Below are 25,017 nucleotides of genomic sequence, written 5' to 3'. Positions count from 1 at the left end.
CTCTGTGTTCCCAAACTTCTCACTTTAATAAACTTCCCACCCAAGACCAGTCACATGCTGTAGTTTTGTCAAATTTCACCACTTAGATCCAACAAAGGGGATCTCTGTGAGTTTGAGGTAAGCTTTGTCTAGAAATTACTTTCCAGGAAAACCAGAGGTAAACCTTATCTTGAAAACAAACAACAACAAACAAACACACAAACAAACAAAACTAAATGAGAAAAAAGAAAAAAAAGCTAAACACTTTGGGAAATTAGATATGAAAATGTAGTATCTGTACTCTACACACCAGGTTAAAAATCATGAATTAACATATAGAGAAACATTCTCATTTATTACTTTTTTGAATATTTTGTACAATGTGTTCTGATCATATTCATCTCTGTCAACTTGTCCCAGATGAAGTTACTCTTCTATACTTGTGTGAAACAGTTTTCTCAAAGATTAAAAATCTGCCACCTGGGAGAGAAACTTTATGAAACACAGGATGTGAAAGTGACCTGAAAACAAGAGGATCTTTTAGGACAGGATTTTTACAAGGAAGTGACACAAGAGAGTGTTCTGTGTGTGTGTGTGTGTGTTGGGGGATGGAGCTGAAACACTCTACTCAGTAGCAGCTCCTTAAGATAGAAAGTAACTCACTCAAAATAGCTCCAGAAGGAACAAATACATTAGTGTCCCCTGCCCCCACTGAAGAGTAACAGCAAAGACTATGCAGAGTCCAGCCCCTGACTCGAAACCCTCAAGCTTCAGAGACCATGCCAGCAGCTTGGAGATAGATACCAGCAGAACTGCCAAGAAAAAAACAGAGACCAGCTGGGTGTTAAGAAAGGACACTCCAAGCTGCTGTAGAGATGCCTGCAGGCTGGGCAATGTGATCCAGGTTCCTAGCTTTGAGATATGAGCTCCCATCCATGCTGGGGTGAGCTTTGAGATGTAGCAGACTTTGCACCTTATCTGCTTCACTGAGTAACCCCAATAAACTCACTGGCTCATCTCATCTTGGACTCAGGTAGTAGATTCTTTGTTGTGTCATTGGTCCCTATCTGGGGTGAATAGAACTAGTTCATGTCTCTCTAGGATTGGGATAACCCAACACTTTGTCATTAAACTGTGTCCAATTTTTGAATATTCAGCTTTATGTACTATTTCTGCTGTTTCTCCAGTTTCCACCTTAGAAATGGCCACACCTTTAAAGAAATTTAACTCTCTGTGAGGGGGTATCAGTTGCTAATAGATCCTTAGCTAGAGGTGGGAATTCATGCCTCCCTTCCTTAAGTTGGGTGTTTTCTTGAGACAGGATCTCATGTAGACTACACTAGCCTTAAACTCCTAATGCAGTCAAAGATAACCTTGAACTTCTGAGTTGTGTGCCTCTTTCTCCAGAGTACTGGTATCACAGATGTGTGACACCATACCTGGTCACATGAATTTGTGTTTGTATATTTATTTTATGTGTGTATTTGTGTGTGTGGTCAGAGGCCTACTTTTGGGAGGCAGTTTTCCTTCCACGAAAAGAATGCCAGAGAGGGTGATAAGGCGATCCATCGTAGTGGCAAGAGTACTTCACCACTGAGTCATCTCAGCAACCCCATTTAAACACTCATAAACATCACTAAAAAATGATATTAATTCATGAATATATATTTCATATTTACTTTTGATTTTACTGTGGTCACATAGTGATAGATACATTCTCATGTGGATATATACATTTAAACATGTTGTATATGTTTTCCCATTCACTAGCTATGCTGATAGACACATACAGGTAGCTATAGGGCCAGACCAACAATATTGACAACTGGAAGATATGTCATCTACATAACTGAAAATACTCAATGTTATGTCATTGAAGGACTTGGTTAAGTATGTATGAATGGTGATGCAAGATCATCCAATGTCTTATGACAGGGTTACTTGTGGAATTTATGGAGAGAGCAATAGCACAGGCTGGATTTGAAAGACTATTTGCTCTTTGTATTGGTAGGTAGAAGTAGTTAATAATTTCTATAAAAAGGTGCTTTTTACATGTACAACACTTATGTAAGCCAAATTAAAATGAAATCCTAACATAAAGAGTGGAGTTGGGTATGAAATTTCACCCCTATTTAAGGAGCTGTAATTGTTAGCTGAAGGAAGAAAGGTCAATTTTCTTTAAGTATAGCCCCTTGCCACACTCTAGTAAAAGACCACATATTCAAGAATCCTTGCATAACACACATTGGCATTTATGGGAAAGATAGAGATGGCAGAAAGTTGGAAAAGAAGGATGGTTCTGGGAAGAAATAAAAGAGAGGGAGGGTAAATATGATCAAAACACATGGTATGAAATTCTCAAAGTAATAATAAAAATGTAAAAATGTGCTTTTTAAATGCTTTCATCCAGAAAAAGAAGAGAAGAAGTCCAATTTAGGTTACTAAAAGGACTAAGACTCAAATCATATAGCCTTTCTCAGGACCTCAGTAATGCTATCATCTTTCTAAGTCATGACAGACGAAAGGTTAGAGATGATACAGCAGTTAAGCTCACATACTATTCTTGCAGGACATAAGTTCAGTTCCAAATAACCTATGACAGACAGATCATAACTGCCTGAAACTGCAGCTCCAAGTGATCTGAGGTCCACTCATGGTCTTTGCAGGTATCTATGGCTCAACCTATGTTCAGGTATACACACACACACACACACACACACACACACACACACGTGTGTGTGCATTAACATTTTCAACTAGAAGTCATTAGATTTTGAAAATGACTGTTATTCTTTAATACAAAAAAAAAAAACAGCAGCAGTTTCCATTATATGAGTATACAGTATATGCCCCTCTGCTGAAGGCTTCTAATGCATAGCTAAATAAAATTTCCCCCAAAACTTTTTTGGTACCATTATTGCCTGAACCTACAATGTAGTTCAAGTAAACCAACAAAAGGCAAAATTCTTGTTATGAGATTCTAAGGCATTACTTAAAGATACTTAACGTTTTATTGAGTGTTAAGAAAATTATGTGGGAAAAATCATAAGGTAGTCATTTTAGCGTGGATATGTTTGAATGGCCTTTATGAAACTGTAGTTCAAACAAAAAGCCACACCTATCTTGCAAAACACATACGAATGAGGTACAAAGAAATCATATCTCATTGGAATGTTAGTGACCTGTAATTTTTTTATATAATGTAACAAAACAAAGATCCTCCTCTCTTTCTTTCGGAGTAGTTTGAGGTCAGAATAAATTCATGGTTCTTGCATCAGAATTTCCATCCTTATTTTCTGCTTCTGCTTCCACACTGCTTCTGATGGTCAAGAAGCGATTTTTCTTTTTCTCAGGAAGCAGAAATGTCTGGAATTCATTATCAAAGTCAGTAATTCTCAGTCTAGAAAGATGAAAAAAAAACCAGCATTAATGAATTCACTCTTCTTTTATGATTTAAAAGTTTTTTTTAAATGTGTGTGTGTGTGTGTGTGTGTGTGTGTGTGTGTGTGCCTGAGTTTATTATGTGTACCATGTGTGTGCAGATACCTGTAGAAGTTAGAAGTCACCAGACCTCCCGGAACCAGTGTTATAACAGTTGTGAGCTGCCATGTTGGGTGCTGGGAATTAAAAGTCCTCTACAAGAGCAGCAAGTGCTCTTAACTGAGGAGCCACTTCTCTAGACCCTCACCCTTCCTTTTGTGCTTCCCAACTTCTCATTTTCCCCCCATAATTTTTTCTAAGGCCACATTCAGGAGATGCTGATGTTCCCTCTAAATGGGGGTGACACATCTATGCTATGAGATAGTGTGCTGACACATGTTTAAAACCCATACTTTTTCATAAAACTTGATCTGGGGACTGGAGAGATTGCTCAGTGGTTAAGACCACTGGCTACACTTGTAGAGGACACAGGTTTAGTTTCACACTGCAGCTTACAACCATCTGTATCTCCAGTTCCCAGGCACCTTATACCATCTTTGCTCTCTAAGCCAGAATATACATGCAGGCAAATTATCTATACACACAACATTTTAAAAATTAGGGAAATAAATTTAATTTGTTTGTTTGCTTGTGTGTGTTTGTGTGTATCTGCATGTGTGCATGTATGTATGTGTGTGTGTGTGCATGTGTGTGCCTGCCAGAGGTCAGTATCAGGACTCAATTATCTTCCACTTTATGTTTTTGAGACATTGTCTTTCAACAAACCTGCCATTCATGGGCCGGTTGGCCAATAACCTTAAGGGAACCTCCTTCTCCCTAAGGTTATATACATATGAGACCACAATCAGTACTTTTTAGGTGGACGCTGAAAATCTGAACTCAGGTCCTTCTATTTCTGCTATGAGAATGTTACTTAACTGAGTCTCTTAGCAGTTTCTGCTTTGGCCATCTCTGTGCTATGAATTGTACACCCGAACTGTCTATGGTCTATTCAGTTTGATGTCAACATCCAGAATGGTAGTAGGATTCCAATGATTCTACCTAAACCTTAGGGGTTTGCACAGAAGACTTAAGGATTGAGGATTTTTTTATTCAAGCCCAGAACAATTCTTTTCATAATTTTTTTGTCTGGTCTTAACCCTTTAGCTAACGGTTCTCATGCTTGCACATCCACACACATATAATCACAGTCTGACACCACACACACATACATACATACATACATGCACACACACATACACATACACACACACACACACACACACACACACACACACACACACACACAGCTTCCTGTCTCTGTTTTTGTTCTGTATTAATTCCTTTTTTATTATTGAAGTAAAATACCATGACTAACCAACATTTAGGAAGAAGGGCCTATTTGCATAAAAACCCCTACAGTTCCAGCAGGGTATGAGTCTATCACCATGGTGGCAGGGAAGAGTGACAGAAGGAGAAGGAGCAGGAAGCTGAATGACATCTTGAAACACAAGTATGATGTGGAGAAAACTTCATGTAATGAAGTGAATCTTGGCAACTTCAAAACCTGTCCTAGCGATATACTTTCTCCAGCCAGGTCATACCTCCAAAATCTACTCAAATAGCAGTATCTACTGCAGACCAAATATTCAAACATCTGAAACTATGGGAGGTGTTTTTATTCAAACCATCACATTATGCATATTTTTATACTTCAAGTAGTTTTGTCCTGTAGGAATGAACTATGTTCCTAGGGCATATATTAATTGCTGTATATGTCTTTCTGAGACTTTCCATGGTGGAGTAAGAGGGAACCATAGAAACTTACTTGGTTTTATAATATCTATCACATTATCTGACATCTGTATATTTTTAAATTTCTCATGTAAAATAATGCCTCTTACCTTGCAGATCAAATCTGAGGAACTGATACCTTGCCCCAGGGTACAGAGCAAACAGGAATGAATTGGAAACAAATACATAGCTGGAAGGCTCAGAAAATTTCATAACTCACCTCTTTCTACTTCCTTATGCATCCACTCCACTTGGTACCCTCTCAAACTCCAACCAAGACAAATTAAGGAAGAAATCTTGCAGGTACTCAATATATCCAGGGGGCAGGGAGGGGAATTTGCAAGACTGAATCTTAAGGAAGTGAGCATGTCTTCCAGGAGAGATAACTAGAGTTATGAATATTATAATCCAACATCTGGTAGACATATTCAGTCTGCAACTCCTGGATCACATGCAGAAGATTGCAGCTATGAAAAGGTCTAGCACAAAAGAATAAGTTGACTCAGAACAGTAAGACTTTTTTTTTTTGTAAACCAACTGCACAGTTTTTGAGTGTGAAGCGTGTGTGTGTGTGTGCGCTCACTATGTTGTAATGTCAAAAGCATATTGGAATGTCAAAAGGTTGGATACTCTGATAAGGTTTCACTTTCCTAGAAATGAGTGGCTAAATAACTACTTAAAATGATGGTGACCTTGAGGGCCAGGGAAGATGGCTTTCCCACTGAAGTGTTTGCTATACAAACATGAGAATCTGAGGCTAATTCCCAATACCCACATAAAAAGCTAGAAATAGTGGCATATGACTGTACTCTAAGAACCAATAAAGCAGAAACTGACAGGTCCTTAGCACTTGATGGCTAACCAACATTACAGCATTTGTTACTCTCAGGTTCCAGTGAGAGATTCCCGTCTCAAAAATAACTGAGATGGATAGCATCTGATGATGGATGGCCATTAAATGTTGTCCTCTGGTCTCTACACTTCTATACACAATCCATACACACATGTGCATCTGAACTCACATACTTTCACAAAAATTACCTTGATATCATATGGATTTGAAGATAGGGGAAAAATAAACCACAGAAATAAATGAAGTTTTTTTTAAAAAATAATATTACATAGTGTATATCCTACTTATAAAATACCTTATGCTTATATAAAGTAGTCTGAATCACATGTATATTTACAAGCAGACCACCCTAGTTCCCTTGCCCTAAATGTTCTCAGAGCACCCACATTTGACTCCAGGTGGGTAAAAATCAGATCACCTAACAAAGGCAATTTTATATGAAAATGTTAAATGCTAATATGTAATGTCAGATAATTGATGAGTACTGTGTTGGAAGAAAAAAGTGAATGACTGGACATGCCTTCATATTGTAGATATTTAAATCTTTACAATCTTTAGGCAAGACTATCTGCATAAACACAGTTATATTTACAAGTACATTTATCCTTATAATAGTACTAAGAAGTATCACTAGTACTTGGGCACTCACCAGTCACAGGGCAAGGAAGGGTTTTATACTTAATCTAATACTCATGAAACATATACTCTCAGGCAGTCAGAAAATGTTATTTGAATTTATTTTTCATTTAAATTTTAATAATCTTTTATAGAATTCCCTCCCCAAACACCAATTAACTCTCCATAGCTCTTCGGTGAAAGGTGGAGTTTCTTGATATGGTATGCTTACTGGTGCAGCAGTTGCAGGATTATTATGGGTACAACACAACACCTTATTGTTGAGTTACTTGCATTTATTGTGTGTATACAGGCAGAGGCCAGAGGCCAACCTCAGGTATCATTCTTGTTTTTTGAGATGAGGTTACTCACTGCTTCTGGAACTCACCATTATAACTAGACTGTATGCCCAGTGAATAGTAAGATCCTTGTATTTACCTCTCCAGTACCGGATTACAATGGGAACCCCCATGCCTAGGTTTTAAATGTAGATTCTGGGGATGCAACTCTCATCCTTATGCTTGTGTAACAAGTACTCTATGAACTGAGACATCCTCCCAGCTCTTATTTCTATCTTCAATGATTATATTATTAGCTGCATAGTTCAGATCTCATTTCATCCCATCTTATCCCTAAGGACTCATCATATTAAGGAGAACAGAGGCCAGCTCACCCAAGTGCATGAAGAGTGCTGTTTCAGCACATCTCAGATAAAAACCATCCCACTGACTTCGTAGGCATTCCCCATCAGGTTAAGCCTCTGCAGGGTCTTACACTGGATAAAGGCAATGGAGAGGTCCTCACTACTGGCACCAGTTATCTCACAGGTTTCCAACCTATAACAAAAAGGAACAGTTCTATGTCAGTGTGAGAAGGAATATATGTGGGAGGTGACTTAGTTATTTAGACTATGCTCACTTCATAGCCTCTGCGGACAGTCTCTCAAAAGCCAAGTGTTCACAACAATAAATCTTTCCTTCATTGGCAGATGTGACCACAGTAAGTCAAGGAAATATGGTCTTATCACTCTTGTTATCTCCAGTGGACATCCATCCATTAATGCATCCAACTATCTATGCATGCATTCATTCAATATCCATAAATGTTTCCATTCTAGTAAGAGCTATCTGTCTATGCAGGGTTCCATCCATGAAGACAGGCATACATCTACACTTGCAACCATCAATCACCAACCCACCACAGCTAACTGCTAGATAGTGGAATCATATTTTAATTTTATGTGCATTGGTTTTTTTCCTTCATGTATGTCTGTACAAAGGTAGTGAGTAGGTCCTGTGAAACTAGTCACAGATAGTTGTGAACTGCCAGGTGAGTACAAGGAATTGAACCTGGGTCCTCTGGAAAAAGCAGCCAATGCTCTTAACTACTGAACCATTTCTCCTCCCCACTATGGCGTTTTAATTTACTTTTCTTCACATTAATAGCCTTCTTTTTGCCATCCTCGAAACACAGTTACAAGCTTGATAATACCCACCTTAGCTCCTCTAAGTGGCAGTTGGGATGTTTTATACCATCACACAGCAGCTTCACACCAGTGTCTTTTAGCTTGTTATTTGAAAGATGTAGGCACTTCAGGTTCTGGTTGTTCCTCATGACTTCAGCCAGGTCCTGGCAGCTGCTACTGGTGATTCGACAATGGCTCAAACTTCAAGAGAAAAATCACAATACAGTGGTTACTCTATGATCTGAAGAGGAACCATTTCAGAAAGCTCAATGATGCCTAAAAGTGAAGACAGCACTCAGTAATTCAGAAAACATCATCTTCTCAGTGATCCATGGACCACAAAAACTGAGTATACCAGGCATACTCAGATATTTAAAATAGCATATAATATCAACTACACACTGTAATGGAAGTTAAAATCGGGGGCTGGAGAGGTGGCTCAGAGGTGAAGAGTATACTTTTCTTGCAAAGGACCCAGGTCTGGTTTCCAGAAACCATCCATATAATATCAACCAGAAACCATGTCAGGCAGCTCACAAACACTTCTAACTCCAGTCCCAGGGGATCCAATTCCCTCATGAAGCTTCCTCAGGCACTTGCACACACACATTAGGTGAAGCAAAAAAAAAATCATTTCAAAAGTTAAAATAATATTATGTTAAATAATACTTTTAAGCAATTATTATAGGTAACTCATAAGAAAATGGGACTCTGGCATTACGGGTAACCCAAATTATGTATAAGCCAGGGTTAGGAAGGACTACTGGATAGCTTTCATGGTTGACTTACATCAAGGGAAGAAAGAGGACATGGTATCTCATTCTAGACCAGTTTGACCAAACCAATTGAACAAGTAAAGCACAGAAAACAGAGTCCATTTTCTGTTGGCCAACTATTCCTGTATATGGGGCCTACCCTAGACTGTGGATTATATACTAAGTTTCATTCCATTGGGGAAAACTGATTTCTGCACTCCCAACAAGATTTCAATACATATTCAGTATTTTGAGAATCATCAAGTAGTTTATACTTTTAAACGACATTTTCTTCTTTCTTTATAGTACTGGGGAATCATAGATACATTTAATGTTTTCAAAATATATCCCATATGACATTTTAGTGGGCTTTAGAAAGCCATTATAAGAGGGAAAAACACTATACTTGTATTTTCATTTTGTTCCATATCTTTTTAGAGAGGACAAAAATATGACACTGAGCATTCATAACAGGTGAGGTAAGAGTTTTCTCCCAAGTCCCTCACATCTGGATTTGTCACCAAAAGCCATTTAATCCTGGAATACTAATCCACTTGGCATGATCAAAACAACAGTGACATTAAATTACCCCAAAATTTCTCAGTTTTATAATTTAAAATAAAAAATTCTGTCATTTCTCTTCCTGTAACTGTTACACTGCAATTTACTCTTTTAAAGTAGAATTTTCACACATACTAATTAATTCACACATGTATTTTAAAGTCCCTTCTTCCATGTCTACTCTTTCTTTGGACTTGAAATGTCTTCTACAGGCTCCTGTATTTAAACACGTATTCCTCATATGGAGTCACTGTTTGGGGAAGTTGTAGGATTTCTGGAATATCGGAGTCTAACTGGTAAATGTGGGTCATTGAGTGTGGACTTAAGGATTATATTCTAGACCCTGATTTCAGTTCCACACTCTGCTTCTTGATTCACAAAGATGGAAAGAATTTTTATAAAGCCTCCTACCACCATAATCCCACTTTACCATAGTTTTTCTCTAACAGTAGAGATTAGACCATTCCATAACATGACCTACAATGAACCCTGCATCCCTTAATTTACTTACGTTAGATACTTTGTCACAGTTCCAGTGATTACAGAAAAAATTACTATCTTCTAGCACCCACTCCAAACATCTTAACCACCCCTTGTGCTTAAGTCATAATTCCTTTCTTTCTTTCAGTCCTTTGTGTCTATACTCTGAAAGGCTGCCTACCACATACCAAAACCATGACACAGAGGTCAAAGTACAGATCTGTCCTAAGGAAAGGGTCTTCAGGAATGAGAGGTGAGTGACTCTACCTTGCAAATTTTCAAGATTCCTCAACGAGGCCTCAAAGAACAAGCTTAAGGAAACCTACCACAATGACTTCAGGACACAGTCTGGGAGAGTCAGAGCCTTACAGAGAATCTTCAGTCCTTCATCCTTCAGGTTATTGGCGCTGATGTCTAGATGTCTTAGAATTTTGTTCTGCCTAAGAACATCAGAAAGGTAGTCCCAACATTGCTCACTAAGGGAACAGTTGACCAATCTGTAGGAAGGAAACAAAGAAAGAAGGGCATATGAAGGAGGAAAAATATAACATTTCTACAACTTTACACACCATAACAGTAATAAAATATTCAAACAAGAGGAAGAACTTCTGGTTTATCTGTTTGTTTTGATTCATGTCAGAACTGGTATTGAAATTGGGTGCATTATTGAAAACACTTATGTTTGGAAGACCTTACCTGAAACTAAACTAAATCCTTTATATTAACAGTACCTCAATCACTGTCTAATGACACTTTTTAAAGCTACATGATTACTGTGATATGTAGCCATATCAGTGTTATCTTGTGTAATAAACTGCATGAAAAGTATATTTTGAAAAACAATGTGTATGTGCTTTAGTCCCAATTTTGTTGATGTGATAAAAATCATCCTTACAAAATCAATGTTGGGGAGGGAAGCTCTAATTTAGTTCACTATTTCAGACTGTACTCTCTCACAGTATGAAATCAAGAGGACAGAAACTTCAAATAGCTTGTCACATCATATCTAGAGTCAAGGGCACAGAGAATGCATACATACATGCCTATGTTTTCCACTCTTAAATAATCCAGGACCCAAATTAAGAATAATGGTACTACCCACCATGGGCTCAGTCTTCACAGACCAATTAGCATAGTGAAGACCATCCCTCAGTGGCATGCCCACTGGCTCCCTGATCTAGACACTCCTTCATTGAGACTTATTTCTCAGGTGATTCTCCAGTGTGCCAGGTTGACAGCTAACACTAACCATTATAAGATGAAATATATAGGAATTCAGAATATGAAATCACTTGGCCTCATCCAAATCTCTAAATCATCTTTCTCTGCAGACATCTAAAAGACCTTAATTTTCTTCCATGTCAGCCTACCCATTTTTTTTAACCAAAGTTACAAGAGAGGCACATTCAGTATGAAATGAGGTCAACAGATTCATAGCCATTGTACTCTGTTAATGTCCCAGTTGAGAGTCCGTTCTGCATTCCAAGAACAAGTTATTGACACAGTGCCATGTGCCTGTTATACAAACTCTAGTCTATTCTACAATCTTTTGAAATTTAGCACATTTATCCCTTGGTATGTAAGAGTAGCAGGGGTATGTGTGGAAACAAAGTCACTGTGGATGTAAAAACTGACAGGTACTCAACAGCTTTATGTAGGGTGGTACAGTTTAGCATGTGTCCAAACCTTTCCAATCCTTCCCATGTACTAGTTTTAAATGTCTTCTTATAATATACAATGCAATTTAAATACTAACTGTTCCACCATGTTGACTAGAAAAAAAACTAAGAAAAATCTAAAAGTGTTAAGTTCAAAACCAATTAAAAAAGTTAAATGATTACTTTTGTCTATATGTGTGTATATGATGTGTGTAGGTAAATATTACAGTATGCATGTGGAGAGCAGAACAGCTTTGTGGAGTTGGTTCACTCCTTCCACTTTTATGTAGACTGTTTTGAAGGTTAAACTTGAATTGGAAATCCTCCTGTTTCATCCTCCTGCACAGTTGGAACTATAGGGATGTGAAACCAACCATGACATATATACAGGAGTGCATGTTTTAAAGATTTTATTTTTAACTATGCTCATTTGTGAATGATATGTATGGGTCTGTCCATATGAGTGAGGAAGCATGTGAAATTTGATTCTTCAGAGCTAGAGTTTCAAGTATTTGTTAAGTTGGGACTAGGAAACAAATGGGTTCTCTGGAAGAGCAATGTGGTTGTTCTTAACCACTTAACCATCTCTTCAGGCCCCAGTGCTTTTCTATGTCTCTTAGGTTTGTGCTTTGAAACTTCTGCAATGGGACTGCATCACTGGGAAGATATTATAACTACTTAATTTGTCTATGTGTGTCTGAGAGAATGTCATGGTCTCTGGGCAGGATTTCTACAGAAGACCTTGTAGCAGTCAGCAGGTCAACACAGAAACTATGACAATTCTAGGAAAGAAAGAAGGCAGAACTCCCCGAGCACAATTTGGTGGCATTCTGAGCCCAAGGAATGAGAGACCGAGTAACTGTCCTAGCCCGTTATGGGTGCAAACAATACTCTCATATTATACCTATCAAGAGTCACAGCCATCTCACATAGGTATCCCTTTCCCAGAGGAATGGCCTGTCCTTCACCGTTGTGGAATAAACAGTCTGGTCTGTTGAAATTAGGCTCCAGTGTCTTAGTCTGTCCCTTGTATCTCTACGCTGCCTCAGAAATCTAACAATGTGTATGTTTCATGTGTGCTCCTTTGTTAGGTGGAGGATGCTAATGACTTCTCCAATTGCCCTCTGCCTTGTTTTGATACTGGAACTCAGAAATAAGGAGAATCCTTAAGTTTGAGGACCCACCACCTATCCTCAGTCCTTAGCTCTACAATGACAGAGATATTAAGTGCTGCTGTTGTCAGCACAGATTGTACCATTACCTACTGAGCCATTGTCCTGGCTACATAATTGGCAGATTCTAGTAAACAAAGGCAAGTTTCATACTATTTCCACAGTTCTCCCCAGGTTGTAACTCCCAAGGCCACTTACATTAAGTATTCCAGAATGCAGTCTGGGTGGCACAAAGCCTTGCACAATGAGGGTATTCCTTGGTTCAAATTGTTGGATGCTAAATTAAGAACTTTCAATGTCTTGCTGCTCATCAAGACAGAGCCAAAGATCTTGCAATCATCAGGTGAAAGCTTACAGTGTGCTAACCTGTAAGAAAAGGATAACATCATATTCTTCTCTGTCTTCATGGCATTTTCTCTTGTTATCCACATGAAGGTTTTGGACCTTTCACAACTTGGCAATGTTCTTTATTAAACAATAACAAAAAATGATTTATTTTTAATGCAAGTGAGTGTTTGCCTACATGTTTATGTATGCATCAAAATATATGGCTGGTGCCTAGACACACAATAAGGGGGTGTTATATCCCCTAGAATTAGGTTACAAGCTGTGATCCAGAATGTGAATGCTTCTCTGCCTGAGGAGCAAGGGCTCTTAACCCACCCACCTATCTTTCCAGATGAATTTTAAACTTACATTTATTTATTTATTTATTTATTTATTTATTTATTTATTTATTTATTAGTGTGTGTATGTGTGTGACTCCATTGAGATACCAGATGTAACATAAGCTACCTCAGTAAGTTGTAATGTGCTATGTAAGCTTGCTGAAATTTAACTCTGAGAGTAAGGAGGTCTTTCCTGTCCCAGACTCCAGTATGTTTATTGCAAAAGTCCTTTAACACTCTTTGTACAGAGATGGGCTGGCCTGTCTGGATCTGTGATAATGGGTAGAGGTAAAAGTCGCACAGCATAGCCCAAGAGTAAAACCACTGTGTTCTTGAGAATGGCTGAATTTTAAGCCAGTACCAACCAAAGCTACTATTGTTTATGCCACAACATGATAATGGCCTGCATCATGAAAGAGAAGGAAGAAGGAACTCATGGGTGGAGAGAGTGCTCTATTCTGCCTGCAACCCTCAATGGGGAACTCCAGCAAAGCTGTTTCAAGAATTCCCCAGTTATTTCTGCTGGATGATCCATAGCACTTTTCTTACTCATGCTATTTGCAGATATTATCTATCTGCTGTTTCTTCTTTTACTTGGGGTGCAAAATATACACCCTATCGTGCTTCATCTCAGATCAGAAGATCAGGATCTCCTCTGACTGCTTCAGTGAGGTTTCCTGAGTCAATTTCTGCTGGATGTAGGCAGTCTTTAATATGATCTCCCCTTTAGTTTTCTTTCTCATTGGGCTATCTTAGACTCTTCTGATGTTTTAGATCGGATGTTAATTTGCTAGCTATTTGTGGTTACTTTCTGCTACTCATTACTTAATTTTTAAATTTTTTTCTTGCTGTCCAGCTCAATAAACTTAATCATCGAAAAACAAAAGCATAGTTATCATAGAACCATACAAAATAACAGTGTCCAGGGCAGCAAAACAGAATAAAAGTATACATATCAAGAACTACAGTCCTCCGTATTCATTCCTGCCCCTCCTTTCTGTCACTAGCTGAAAACCAGGAACCACTATCGTTGCCTCTAATACTACAACCCTGTCTATCATTGAACTATATGTGAAGCACATGGCACCCTTTGGAATGAAATTTGTGCCACCAACAATATCTGAGATCCACCTAGATAAGATCAATAGCCATGGGTTTCTCAACCAGCTTACAGTTAGTCAGAATTTCAGCTTTTCAGCTATGAACACCTGGCATGAATGGTTTAGGAAGTACCCATCTTTCAGCTAATGAAGTCATGTAACCATAGACCGTAACACTTAACAGTGAGAGATCTAAGGTATGTCAGAAGCCAAGAAATCTGATCTGAAGCCACGGTTTCCAAAGTAGATGTACCCATCTAGAAATTAACTTTCACATTCCATAATCAGTTTAATTTGAGTAAAATTTAATTTAGACTTACTTCTTTTCATTTAATATGGGAGTGCTTTATCTGCATGTGTCCATAACCACATATATAACATGTGCCTGTAGACATCAGAAGGTATAAGATCATCTGGAACTAGTGTTACAGACAGTTGCAGCTGAGGATTAAACTGTGGTCCTCTGGGAGAGCAACAAATTGTCATAACAACCCAGTGTTTTAAATAATTATCAATTGAATTCATTTATTCATTTACATTGTGTGCACATGCTCAAGTACATATGCTATAGCATGCAAAAGACAATGTGGCAAATGTGGAACAAAGAGGACAACTTGTGAAAGTTGGCTCTTTCCTTTCTCCATGTGGGTCCTGGGATAGAACTCAGGTTGTGGAGATGGCAGTAAGTGCCTTCCATCTCATTGACTAGCGGGGATCAGTTCCTAAAGTAAGGAAGTCTGTACATAAACAGTAGACAAAAAGGACACAAGTGCACTAATGGTTTTAATACCATCTTGATACAATCTAAAATCACATAGGAAGAGAGTCTCAATGATGAGTTCTCTAGATAGGGAAGACCTGTGGGCATGTTTATGGGCAATTTCCTAAGTTAACTGAGGTGGTAAGTCTCGCCCACTGTGGAGGGCACCATTCCTCAGGAAACAGAACCCTTACCTATATATGAGTGGGGAAAGTTAGTTGAGCACTAGCATGTGTGCATTAATCCACTGCTCTTTGCTCTTGATAGTGCATGTGATGTGGCTATGTTTCCAATTATTTTTGCTCCCCTGGCTTCCCACAGCAATGGCCTATAAGCTGGAATTTTAAATCCAGTAAAAGATTTATTCTATTTTTTCTATTATTGCTCAGTTCAGAGCATTTTTCTCATAGTAAGATGGATCAAAATTAAGATGTCTCCTTTGAGAGGAGTCACCGAGCTAGGAGAACACAAAGACTTACACAAGTTTTTCTATGTTGCACTCTGCCTGGTTCAAGACATCACCCAATAGTTTCACCTGACTGTGGGACAGGAATGAGCAGCTGAGGTCCAAGTACTGCAAACTGCAGTTCTGAATCATCTCAAAGAACACGTGATTGTCACCAGAGAAGTACACATTATTTGCCCTGCAGAACAAAGAAGGAATCCATAAATTTCTATCCAGCCCAAGCTCTTGTTGTTGGCAAGATCCTCTATCCCATAATGACCACATAACTTGAATTTTGTAGCCCAGTACAACCTCACTGGTTCTCAAACTGGGTAATTTTTCTCTTCTACCTGGAACTCTGAGAAACATGTTGAGGCAAGGTTGGCTATCACATGAGGAAGCTACTGGCATCTAGAAAGCAGAGCCCTGCACATGCTTTCATCATTGTACAATTCATGGGACAGGTCTCAGTGAAGAATGGTCAGCAATAGACATTAGAGGTGTCAAGATAGTAAGATTCCACTTTAGACTATATAAACCTTCATTTATGGAGTTAGTTCAGGGATGTTGGGAAGGCTAGTCTGTTATTCCGGTGATATGACTAAATCAAAGTCAACTTTTAACTTACACAAGTTTGTTAAGGGTGAAGCTGGGGCACTTCAGAGATTCATACAAGATTTGAATGGCTGGCTCACTGAAATGAGTGTCTTTTACTTGGAGTACTTGGATGTCTTTACTTTTTCCAAACACAGAGCATATATCATTCCAACAGATGAGCAGCTTTTCCCTGTGACAGAGGGGAAAGGAATATATTCCACTGTTAGAAAGTTAATTCAAGGGGATGGAGTGATGGCTCAGGGGTTAAGACCATTTACTGTTTTTGTTTGTTTGTTTGTTTGTTTTTTTGTTTTTTTTTGTTTTTGTTTTTCGAGACAGGGTTTCTCTGTGTAGCTCTGGCTGTCCTGGAACTCACTCTGTAGACCAGGCTGGCCTCGAAATCAGAAATCCGCCTGCCCCTGCCTCCCAAGTGCTGGGATTAAAGATGTGTGCCACCACCGCCCAGCTCATTTACTGTTCTTGAAGAAGACCAGAGGCCAGTTTCCAGCAGCAAAGTAGTTTCTCCCAACCATCTATAACATCAATTCACAGGTTATCTGACAGCTCTTCCATCCACCAGAGGCATTGTATGCATACCATGTACATGAACACATGTAGGCAAAAACATTTATACCCATAAAATATTAAGAAACAGATGATAAGATCTGCCAGAGCTTTCAAGTTCTACTCTTTTACAACAAGTTAAGTCAAGCCATTCACAGCAAATAAATATAGATAACTGACTCGCATACTAAGTAAGGGTAGTCAGCTAAGATCATATCATATTTGCTGTTCTTAGCCAGATAAATGGCAAGGTCTGTGGGATTCTAGGTGTTATAGCTTGAATGTAGAGATGCAGTTAATGTCTACTGGATAAAGGCCAGCTGCTAGGCACAGTTTGTATTTATTTATTTATTTATTTATTTATTTATTTATTTATGTGGACTCAGGAGATGAAACTGAAATTCTCATGCTTGTGCAGCTACTCAGCTATTTCCATACCCCCACAATACTTAACCTTTAAAATTAGTTTGTGGCTAGGGGATCAAGAAAGAGTCCAAGTGGGATACTCATATCTCAGAAGGGCAGCAAACACACACAGGACATAGACCATGCCACTCCATGCTCACAGTATGGTGGATAATACCACTGCTGCTTTGATAACGTGGCCACTATAACTAAGAGAAGGAAAGTCCAAGGATAAATTCCAGGGTTCTTAAACAGTCATCTTAACTTACTCTATTGCTACAGAAAGATCAGAGGTTTAAGGTAGCCTTGATTACAGAATGAATGGAAGGCTAAACCATGTCTCAAGAAATGTGAAGCCCTAGATTCTATTATCAGGATAAAAAAAAATGTGTCAAGAGATAATAAATTATTATACACATGTATTTTTGTGGTTTGATTGTTTTTTAAAGACAGAATGTCATTCTTTAGACCAGTCTGACCTGAAACCCACTTTTTCTGTAGCCCAGACTGTTCAAAATTATCAGAAAACCTCTTGCCTCAGATTCCTGAGTACCACAGTTATAAACATGAGAAGCTCCCACCTGGGTAAGTTTGATTCCTTAGATACACTTATGTATTTTAGACCTGCTCTGTACTTGCTATATAAACAAAGATGACTCTGAGTTCCTGATATGCCTCCATTACTCGAGAGTTTGGAGTAAATAATGCACCACTATACTCTAGATTTATATGATGCTAGGGAACAAATCCAGAATGTATGCAGTGTATCAGGCAATACTCTGTGAACTGAGCTACCTTCTGGGTTCCTGTCTATATGAACTAATGAATCACTGCTAATCCATATATATGCAGAACTAATAACTAACAAAAATGGCTAGGCAAGAAAGCACATGCCTTTAATTCCTGTACTCTGGAGACAGGCAGATGGATATCTGAATTCCAGGCTTGCCACAAAAACATAGTGAAATCCTGTCTCAAAACAATTAACAAAAATAAATATTAATAAGATCAAATAACATGTCTTTAAAAGAGTCAGTCTGGAGCTCAAGATGGCATCTCTCAGACTGGAGACAGTTTGGTGGTTAATTTAAGAATGCTCATATTTCTCCTGATATTAAGAATTTGGATCCCAGAACCACATCTGGCATTTAACTATAGTTCCAGGGGGATCTGATGAATTCTTCTGGCCACTGAGGCCATCTCCACATGTGTGCATAATAACATGCAGCCACAAACACACAAAATCAAAATGAATCTTCAAAAAATAGAAACTGTTGTCAAAACAGGTGAATTTCTTGTTTTTCCCTTAAATGTTCTATTTTGTTTTTAATTTTTTAAAAATCATTTCATTGAAATAGAATTACATCAGTTTCCCCCTATTCTGTACCACCAACAATCAAGTTGATAGCTTTTTATTGTTTGTTTCTGCATACATATATATGAATATGTATATGTTTATGTATGAGCATACACAATATAGTCATATGTATAGCCATATACATACACACACACACACACACACAAACACACACAAACATGTTGAGTTTGTTTTTGTTGTTTGTGTGTAAGTAGATTCTAGGCTGACCACTCACCATTGGACAACCAGTATGGGTGAGTTTTGAATCTCTATATAGAGCATAAATACACAGGGATAAATTCAGAAAATTGGACTGAAAAGAAAGATAGTGAATGGACTCACATATGCCTCTGGTCTACTTCTTCATTCAGGACATTGTAGGTTGAAAAGGATACTTTCTTCAGAGTAGAACAGTGTTTCAAGCAATAGGCAGAAACAATAAAATCAGAATAATTCTTAGCCACAAAGTTAATTTGTTGCATACAATTTATTGCTTTCACTAGGAAGGCTTCATCTTCCATCTCAAACAGGCAGGAAAACAATTTCATGCCATCTATCTGTTCTTGAAGCTCTGCATTGTTATTTAGGGTTTTCAGGCACTGATGTAACTTATGTTGTATTTTCTGGGACAACTGGTGGCCAAAAAACTCCTCTAGCTTTTCTTGTTCTGATTTCTGTAAAAGGCCAAAGATGAAACAGCCCAAAAATATCCACTGTGTTTTTACTTTCTTTAAAAACATAAACAACACTGTCTCTATACTTTTAACGTCTTGGCTAGGGTGGTCCACATGGCTCTTTAGCAGATAAAAGATGGCAGCACAGACCTCCTGAACAGATGGGTGGAGGAATATGTAAGAATTTTCTAACTCTCTGATCTTTCCAAGCATTCCAATGTCCAATAGTGTTGGGATGTCAGAATCCATGATCCCATTTCTCCTAAGAGCTTCCACACCAAACACAAATGTGTCAGTCCACATGCCCTCGGCAGCTAGAGAGCATAAGCCCTGCAGCTGGTCTTGGCTTTTTTTACTTGGATATTGGGCACTTTGGGGAATGAATGAATTGAAGATGTGAGTGGTATACAGGGAGGTGATACGTCTGCAGATGGAGACTGGATTTCTTCCCTTCTCTATCTCCTTTTTTAGACAAGTAGCCACCATCCAGCAGACCAGAGGGGCCTGACATACAGTAAAGAGCTGCACATTTTTTCTCACCAAACTGAAGGCCTCCTGGGCTCTGTTCCTATCTTGGAACAATCTGTGGAAACATATCTTAATACTTTCTTCATTGAATGCAGTGGCTGTTTTCACTTCTGTGCACTGAATCCTGTCCTCTATTTTCTCAAAAGTCTCATGGGTGGCGGCAATAAGGAAAGAGGATTCAGGGAGCATCTTCCTCCTGAGCAAACTGCTCATCAGTATATTCACTGGCTGCTTCTCCGTGTAGTTATCACACAGCTCAGATTCCTGTTCTGACATATCACATTCTATCCCTTCCAAGCTGTCAATGATAAATAAGAGTTTCTCAGGTTGGGATAGTATCTCTGCTATAGGAGCTGAGGGGCTGGGCCACTCTCTGGAGATCAGTTCAGCAAGGCTAGCTGTCTTCAACTGCTTCACATCTTGACAGCAGAAGTAGAAGGTGTAAGAGAATTTGTTTTGAAACACCAGGCCTTTCGACCAGGCCAACATTAAATTTTTCAACATGAGTGTCTTGCCAATTCCAGCCATGCCTTTTAGAAACACCATGTGTGGCTTCTTCCCAGTTCCTTTTGATATGAGAAAGTTCTCAAAAGTATTAAAGTCGTCCTGAATGAGTGTTTCTTTAATGAAATCTTGAATAGTGGCGTTAAACACCTTGGAGAAAACATGGGTCAGCTTCTTCTTCAAATGATCTCTATATAACTTTGGGTTTCCTGAGTCAGTGAGTCCAATATGGGAAGAATCTACAACATATCAAGGTTAAGTTAAACATTCACCTATATATTGTCTGATTTCAATAGTTTAATTCCCTTAATATTTTTTAATTTTATTTTTATTTATGTGATAGTGGGTGCCTATGGAAGTTAGAGGTGTTAAATATACCCAGAAATGGCTTTACAGCTTTCCATGAGCAACACGACATGGGGGCTTGGAACTGAACTCAGGTCTTTTGCAAGAGTGGAACCTGCCCCTAGCCACTATGTTACTTCTTCAGCTCTTGTATGATGTATGATTTTAGGAGTTTGCAAGCTGTGTACCCAGAACAATGCTTGTTTATGTAAGAAGCTTTTCACTGGCCCTGGAGCACAGTTGCATTTCTGTGTGTGTCAGGAACGTTATACTGTTAAACTGTCATGCACTGTTTCAGAGGCTGGCATTTGAACTGGGGTTTTCCCTTTTCCCATTTCAGAAGCAAGCATTTCTAAGCCCAGTGCCTCCTTGAATTATTGTTTGGAAATGGGCTGACTCCCAACTCTGCACAGGAATAAAAGAGCTCAAGGGTAAAAATATTACACCCTTGAGATCAGCTAAATCATGAACCATTTCTAGGAGATTTTATGACTATATACCTCATGATATAAAATGGCCTGCAGTGAGAAATGAAGTAGGCACTAGAATAATGGAAAACTCATCCATGGAGAGACAGCTGCATTGGGAACTCTAACTGGCTCCAATTTCCATATATGGTTTCTGTTGATGTGAGAGCACAATTTTATGATGTTATGAGGGTCTGATTTGACAATGTAACTTCTTACCATTATTTGCTTTTTTTCATTTGGGAATATCACTTCAGAGAATACTCTCTGCTTTGCATAGGAACTACAGTTGGCTGCCTTAAAGGGGATTCCACAATCAATTTCTACAATTAGTTTTGATGGAAAAATTTTATGATAATTTACTATCTATATATCTATCTATGTATGTATGCATGCATGTATGTATGTATGTATGAGTCTATCTATCCACCTACGTAACTACCTATTATTTATCTCTTTCATTTGCTATTTATTATTTACTTTGACTAGCTATGTAATTAATAAGTATATTCATTCAATCAAAAGCATGGATTTTATAGATAATACTCTGAACCAAATAGTGTACAGCTGTTGTACTAGGACACCAGAAACACAAGGCAGGTGTGGCATACTGCATGGCTTCCACAAACTCAAACACGAGTATCTGTTACCCCCTGCCAGATTCCGGATCCATACACCTAACAGACTGTAATTACACATGGTTTCCATGACAGCACAAAAATGAAAAAATCGAATCACTATCAACAGGAGATTGACGACATATTAATGAAAACCGGTACCATCACACGGACACTACAAATATAGAGTATGGGGCTGGAGAGATGTCTCAGGAGTTAAAAGCACTGGATAAACTAGAAGAAGTCCTGAGACTGGTTTCCAGCCCACACATTAGATGGACCACATTGCCTATGACTCAGCTCCAGAAGCTGTGGCTTCTGCAGGAGCTGCACTTACACATACACATGCATATGTGCAATCTTTGAAAAAAATCTTAAAATTTTTCAATGTAAACAACCTCCCATATATATGACATAAAATTAAACAAAACAAAAGACTTTTAGGGAGGCCAAAGAGAACTAGGGGAAGGGCAAAACACAAAGGAAGAATCACAGTGGGGGAATATTGTAAGTGAAACACAATGACACACACACACACACACACAAGCAAAGAATAATGATAAACACACACACACAAACTTAATTCTGAAACACATTCTATGTCAAGTATACCAATTAAGTTTTAAAAGGTGCTTAATAAAAAAATAAAAGGGAGGTTCAACAATCAGGGGAAACTCAAGAAAATCAAATCAAATTGTATATCTTCCTAAAAGGTTTTAATTAAATTTAAGAATCAATGAATGGGAGCTGGTAAGTTGTTCTAAGTGCATTTGTGATCAAACCGGAAGACCTAAGTTTGGTCCTTGAAAACCAAATGACAGAAGCAGAATTAACTCTCAGAAGCTGTTTTTTGATCTCCACTTGTCCACTATGGTATCTGCAATTGTGTGTATTTGTACATACAAAAAATAAAAGCAAGAAAAGTCAAAAGAAGCCAACAGGTTGCTTTTCTTACTGATGAGAAAGTGAAGAACATGGAATGAAGAGCCTAGGGATAATTAGAAACAAAATCCAGCCTAAAGCACAGAGGAAAGATACAAAGAAATATACACGAGATATATTAAGATTTAACACATGAGGCTCAAGAGATGGCTCTGTGGTGAAAAGCACCCAGAAGACCTGGGTTTAGCTCCAAGCATTCTCATGGTAGCATCCATCCTTCCGTAGGTCCAGTATCAGAAGATCTGATGTCTTTTTCTGGCCTCGCACATACACACATATGCAGGTACTTTCACATACACATAATATAGTTACTAACTGTTCTCATATATTTTGATCATGAAGTAAAGATTTAATATGTGCAACTAGAATCCCAGAACAAGGTGGCATATAAAGAACAGCACAGAGACAATCTTTAAACAAATATAGACTGAAGAGTAAAGAAAATTTTCTAGCCACAAATCTAAGATTATCAGTGAATCCCCAGCATAATGAGCTTAGGAAAAAAATGAAATAAGAAAATGTCCATCTAAGCTTATCATAGTAAGACAGCAGAATGTCAAAGACAAAGAAATGAATTAAGCCTTAAAGCATCCATGATATCTTATACCAGGATAAATAAAAGTGTGACTTTTAGGATCATAGTGTTTATGAAGCATGGCTTTTCTGTTCTAAGCTTTTGCTTGTTAAGGTAACAACAAAGACTGAGAAATTTTATTTCACACTGTATTACATAGCTGTTTCAAATACATACGTGATATGTATGTGGGAGGGTGAGTGGGGGAGGGGTACAGTGTATATGCGTGTGGAGACCAGAGGTTCGCATTGGGTGTCTTCTTCAGCTGTTCTCTGCTTTTAAAAAGTAATTCTTTTTTTAAATTATGGTGAATAGGTACTTTAGTCCACATGCATATATGTACACCAGATGTGCATATTACTTTTAGAGAATAGAAGGCATTGAATACCCTGAAATTGTAGTTACAGATTACTTTGGACTACACTGTGTAGGTTCTGGAAACTAAACAGAGGTCCTCTGTAAGTGCAGGTGTTCTTAACCACTGAATAATCTTTCTAGCACCCCCTTCCCATCTAATTTTTTGAGCCATTTTTTTTCAGCTAGCATAGAATATAGCATGCCAAGCTAACTGCCCAGATTGCTGCCATGCCTTGCTTTTATATGTTTGCTGAGATATAAAGTCAGATTCTCCTGTTTACAAAGCAAGTACCCTGCAAACTGAGCCATCTTCCTAGACCCTATAAATATGATTTTTTTTGTTTGTTTTTTTCAAGACAGGGCTTCTCTGTGTGTAGCCCTGGCTGTCCTGGAACTCACTCTGTACACCAGGCTAGCCTCGAACTCTCGAACTCAGAGATCCGCCTGCCTCTGCCTCCCAAGTGCTGGGATTAAAGGTGTGCGCCACCACCTCCTGGCTATAAATATGATTTATTACAGGTGTTTTTGGTTGATGCTAGCCTAAATCCACAGTGCTACCATTTCACTCTAAAGTTAATTCTTCTGTTTAAATTTGAGGAGAATATTATTAATGTCTTGGGCAAAAGTTTAACCATCTAGGTTAGGACATGATACACTATCCTAGACCTAACATGTCAACATGAAGCTGCCTCTTTCTTCAAGGAGAATAACATCCCATGACACCTGCTGGCTCTATAGTAAATGGGCATGAAAAACAGTTATCAAAACTATGACAGAAACCTCACTCTCTATAAGGCAGCTTTGGCCAACTCACCAGCAGTCTTTCTTCTTGCCCTCTCAGTGAGATCTTTCCTATTGATCTTCTGGAGGATTTTGAAGGTCATATCCCATGCTTGATTCTCCCCATAACATTTCAGAAGTAAGTTGGCAAGATCTTCCTGAGATGCTTTCTTCACTTCGGTCCAAGAAATCTGTTTCAGCTTCAATTCCAGAATCTCCTGTATGAGAAAGTCCTTAAACTTCATGAATTCCTGCTTGTTTAGTTCTTTCAAGTACCAGATAAGGCCAAAATCCGAAATGAAAGATGCCATTTTATCTTCAAGAAGATAGACACAGAATCTGTGGGGAAAATCAGACAGCAGTTGAGTTACAAAAGAAGGTAGGGTAAGGGAGGTGCAAATGGCTGGATAGATGGTAGAGCTGAATTGAAGTGTTTGCTTTACAAGTGTAGGGACATAAGTTGGGACCTCAGCATTCTTGTAAGAAGTAGTGTATGCTGTCACACAACCTTCAACCTACTGCCTGAAAGTTTTGCTGTGTTAGTGATGGTGTAGAACTTGTGGAAGTGGCCAACCAATTAT

The 25,017-nt window shown here is 38.4% G+C and overlaps 1 protein-coding gene across 1 annotated transcript; it reads right to left on the bottom strand.

The window, feature by feature from the left end:
- Positions 1–15,755: 15,755 nt before the first annotated feature.
- LOC114633245 (NACHT, LRR and PYD domains-containing protein 4F-like) lies at positions 15,756–24,747 on the bottom strand. Its single transcript, XM_028781850.1, has 4 exons — positions 24,471–24,747; positions 18,991–20,602; positions 16,354–16,512; positions 15,756–15,924 (listed from the first exon to the last, which is right to left on the bottom strand). The coding sequence occupies exons 1-4, from the start codon at positions 24,745–24,747 to the stop codon at positions 15,756–15,758; spliced, it is 2,217 nt and encodes a 738-aa protein (XP_028637683.1).
- Positions 24,748–25,017: the final 270 nt, after the last annotated feature.

This window comes from Grammomys surdaster, unplaced genomic scaffold (genome assembly GCF_004785775.1).
Source record: "Grammomys surdaster isolate TR1022 unplaced genomic scaffold, NIH_TR_1.0 570, whole genome shotgun sequence".
NCBI classification, from domain to species: Eukaryota; Metazoa; Chordata; class Mammalia; order Rodentia; family Muridae; genus Grammomys; species Grammomys surdaster.
This window is presented reverse-complemented; position numbering and strand designations above follow the sequence as displayed.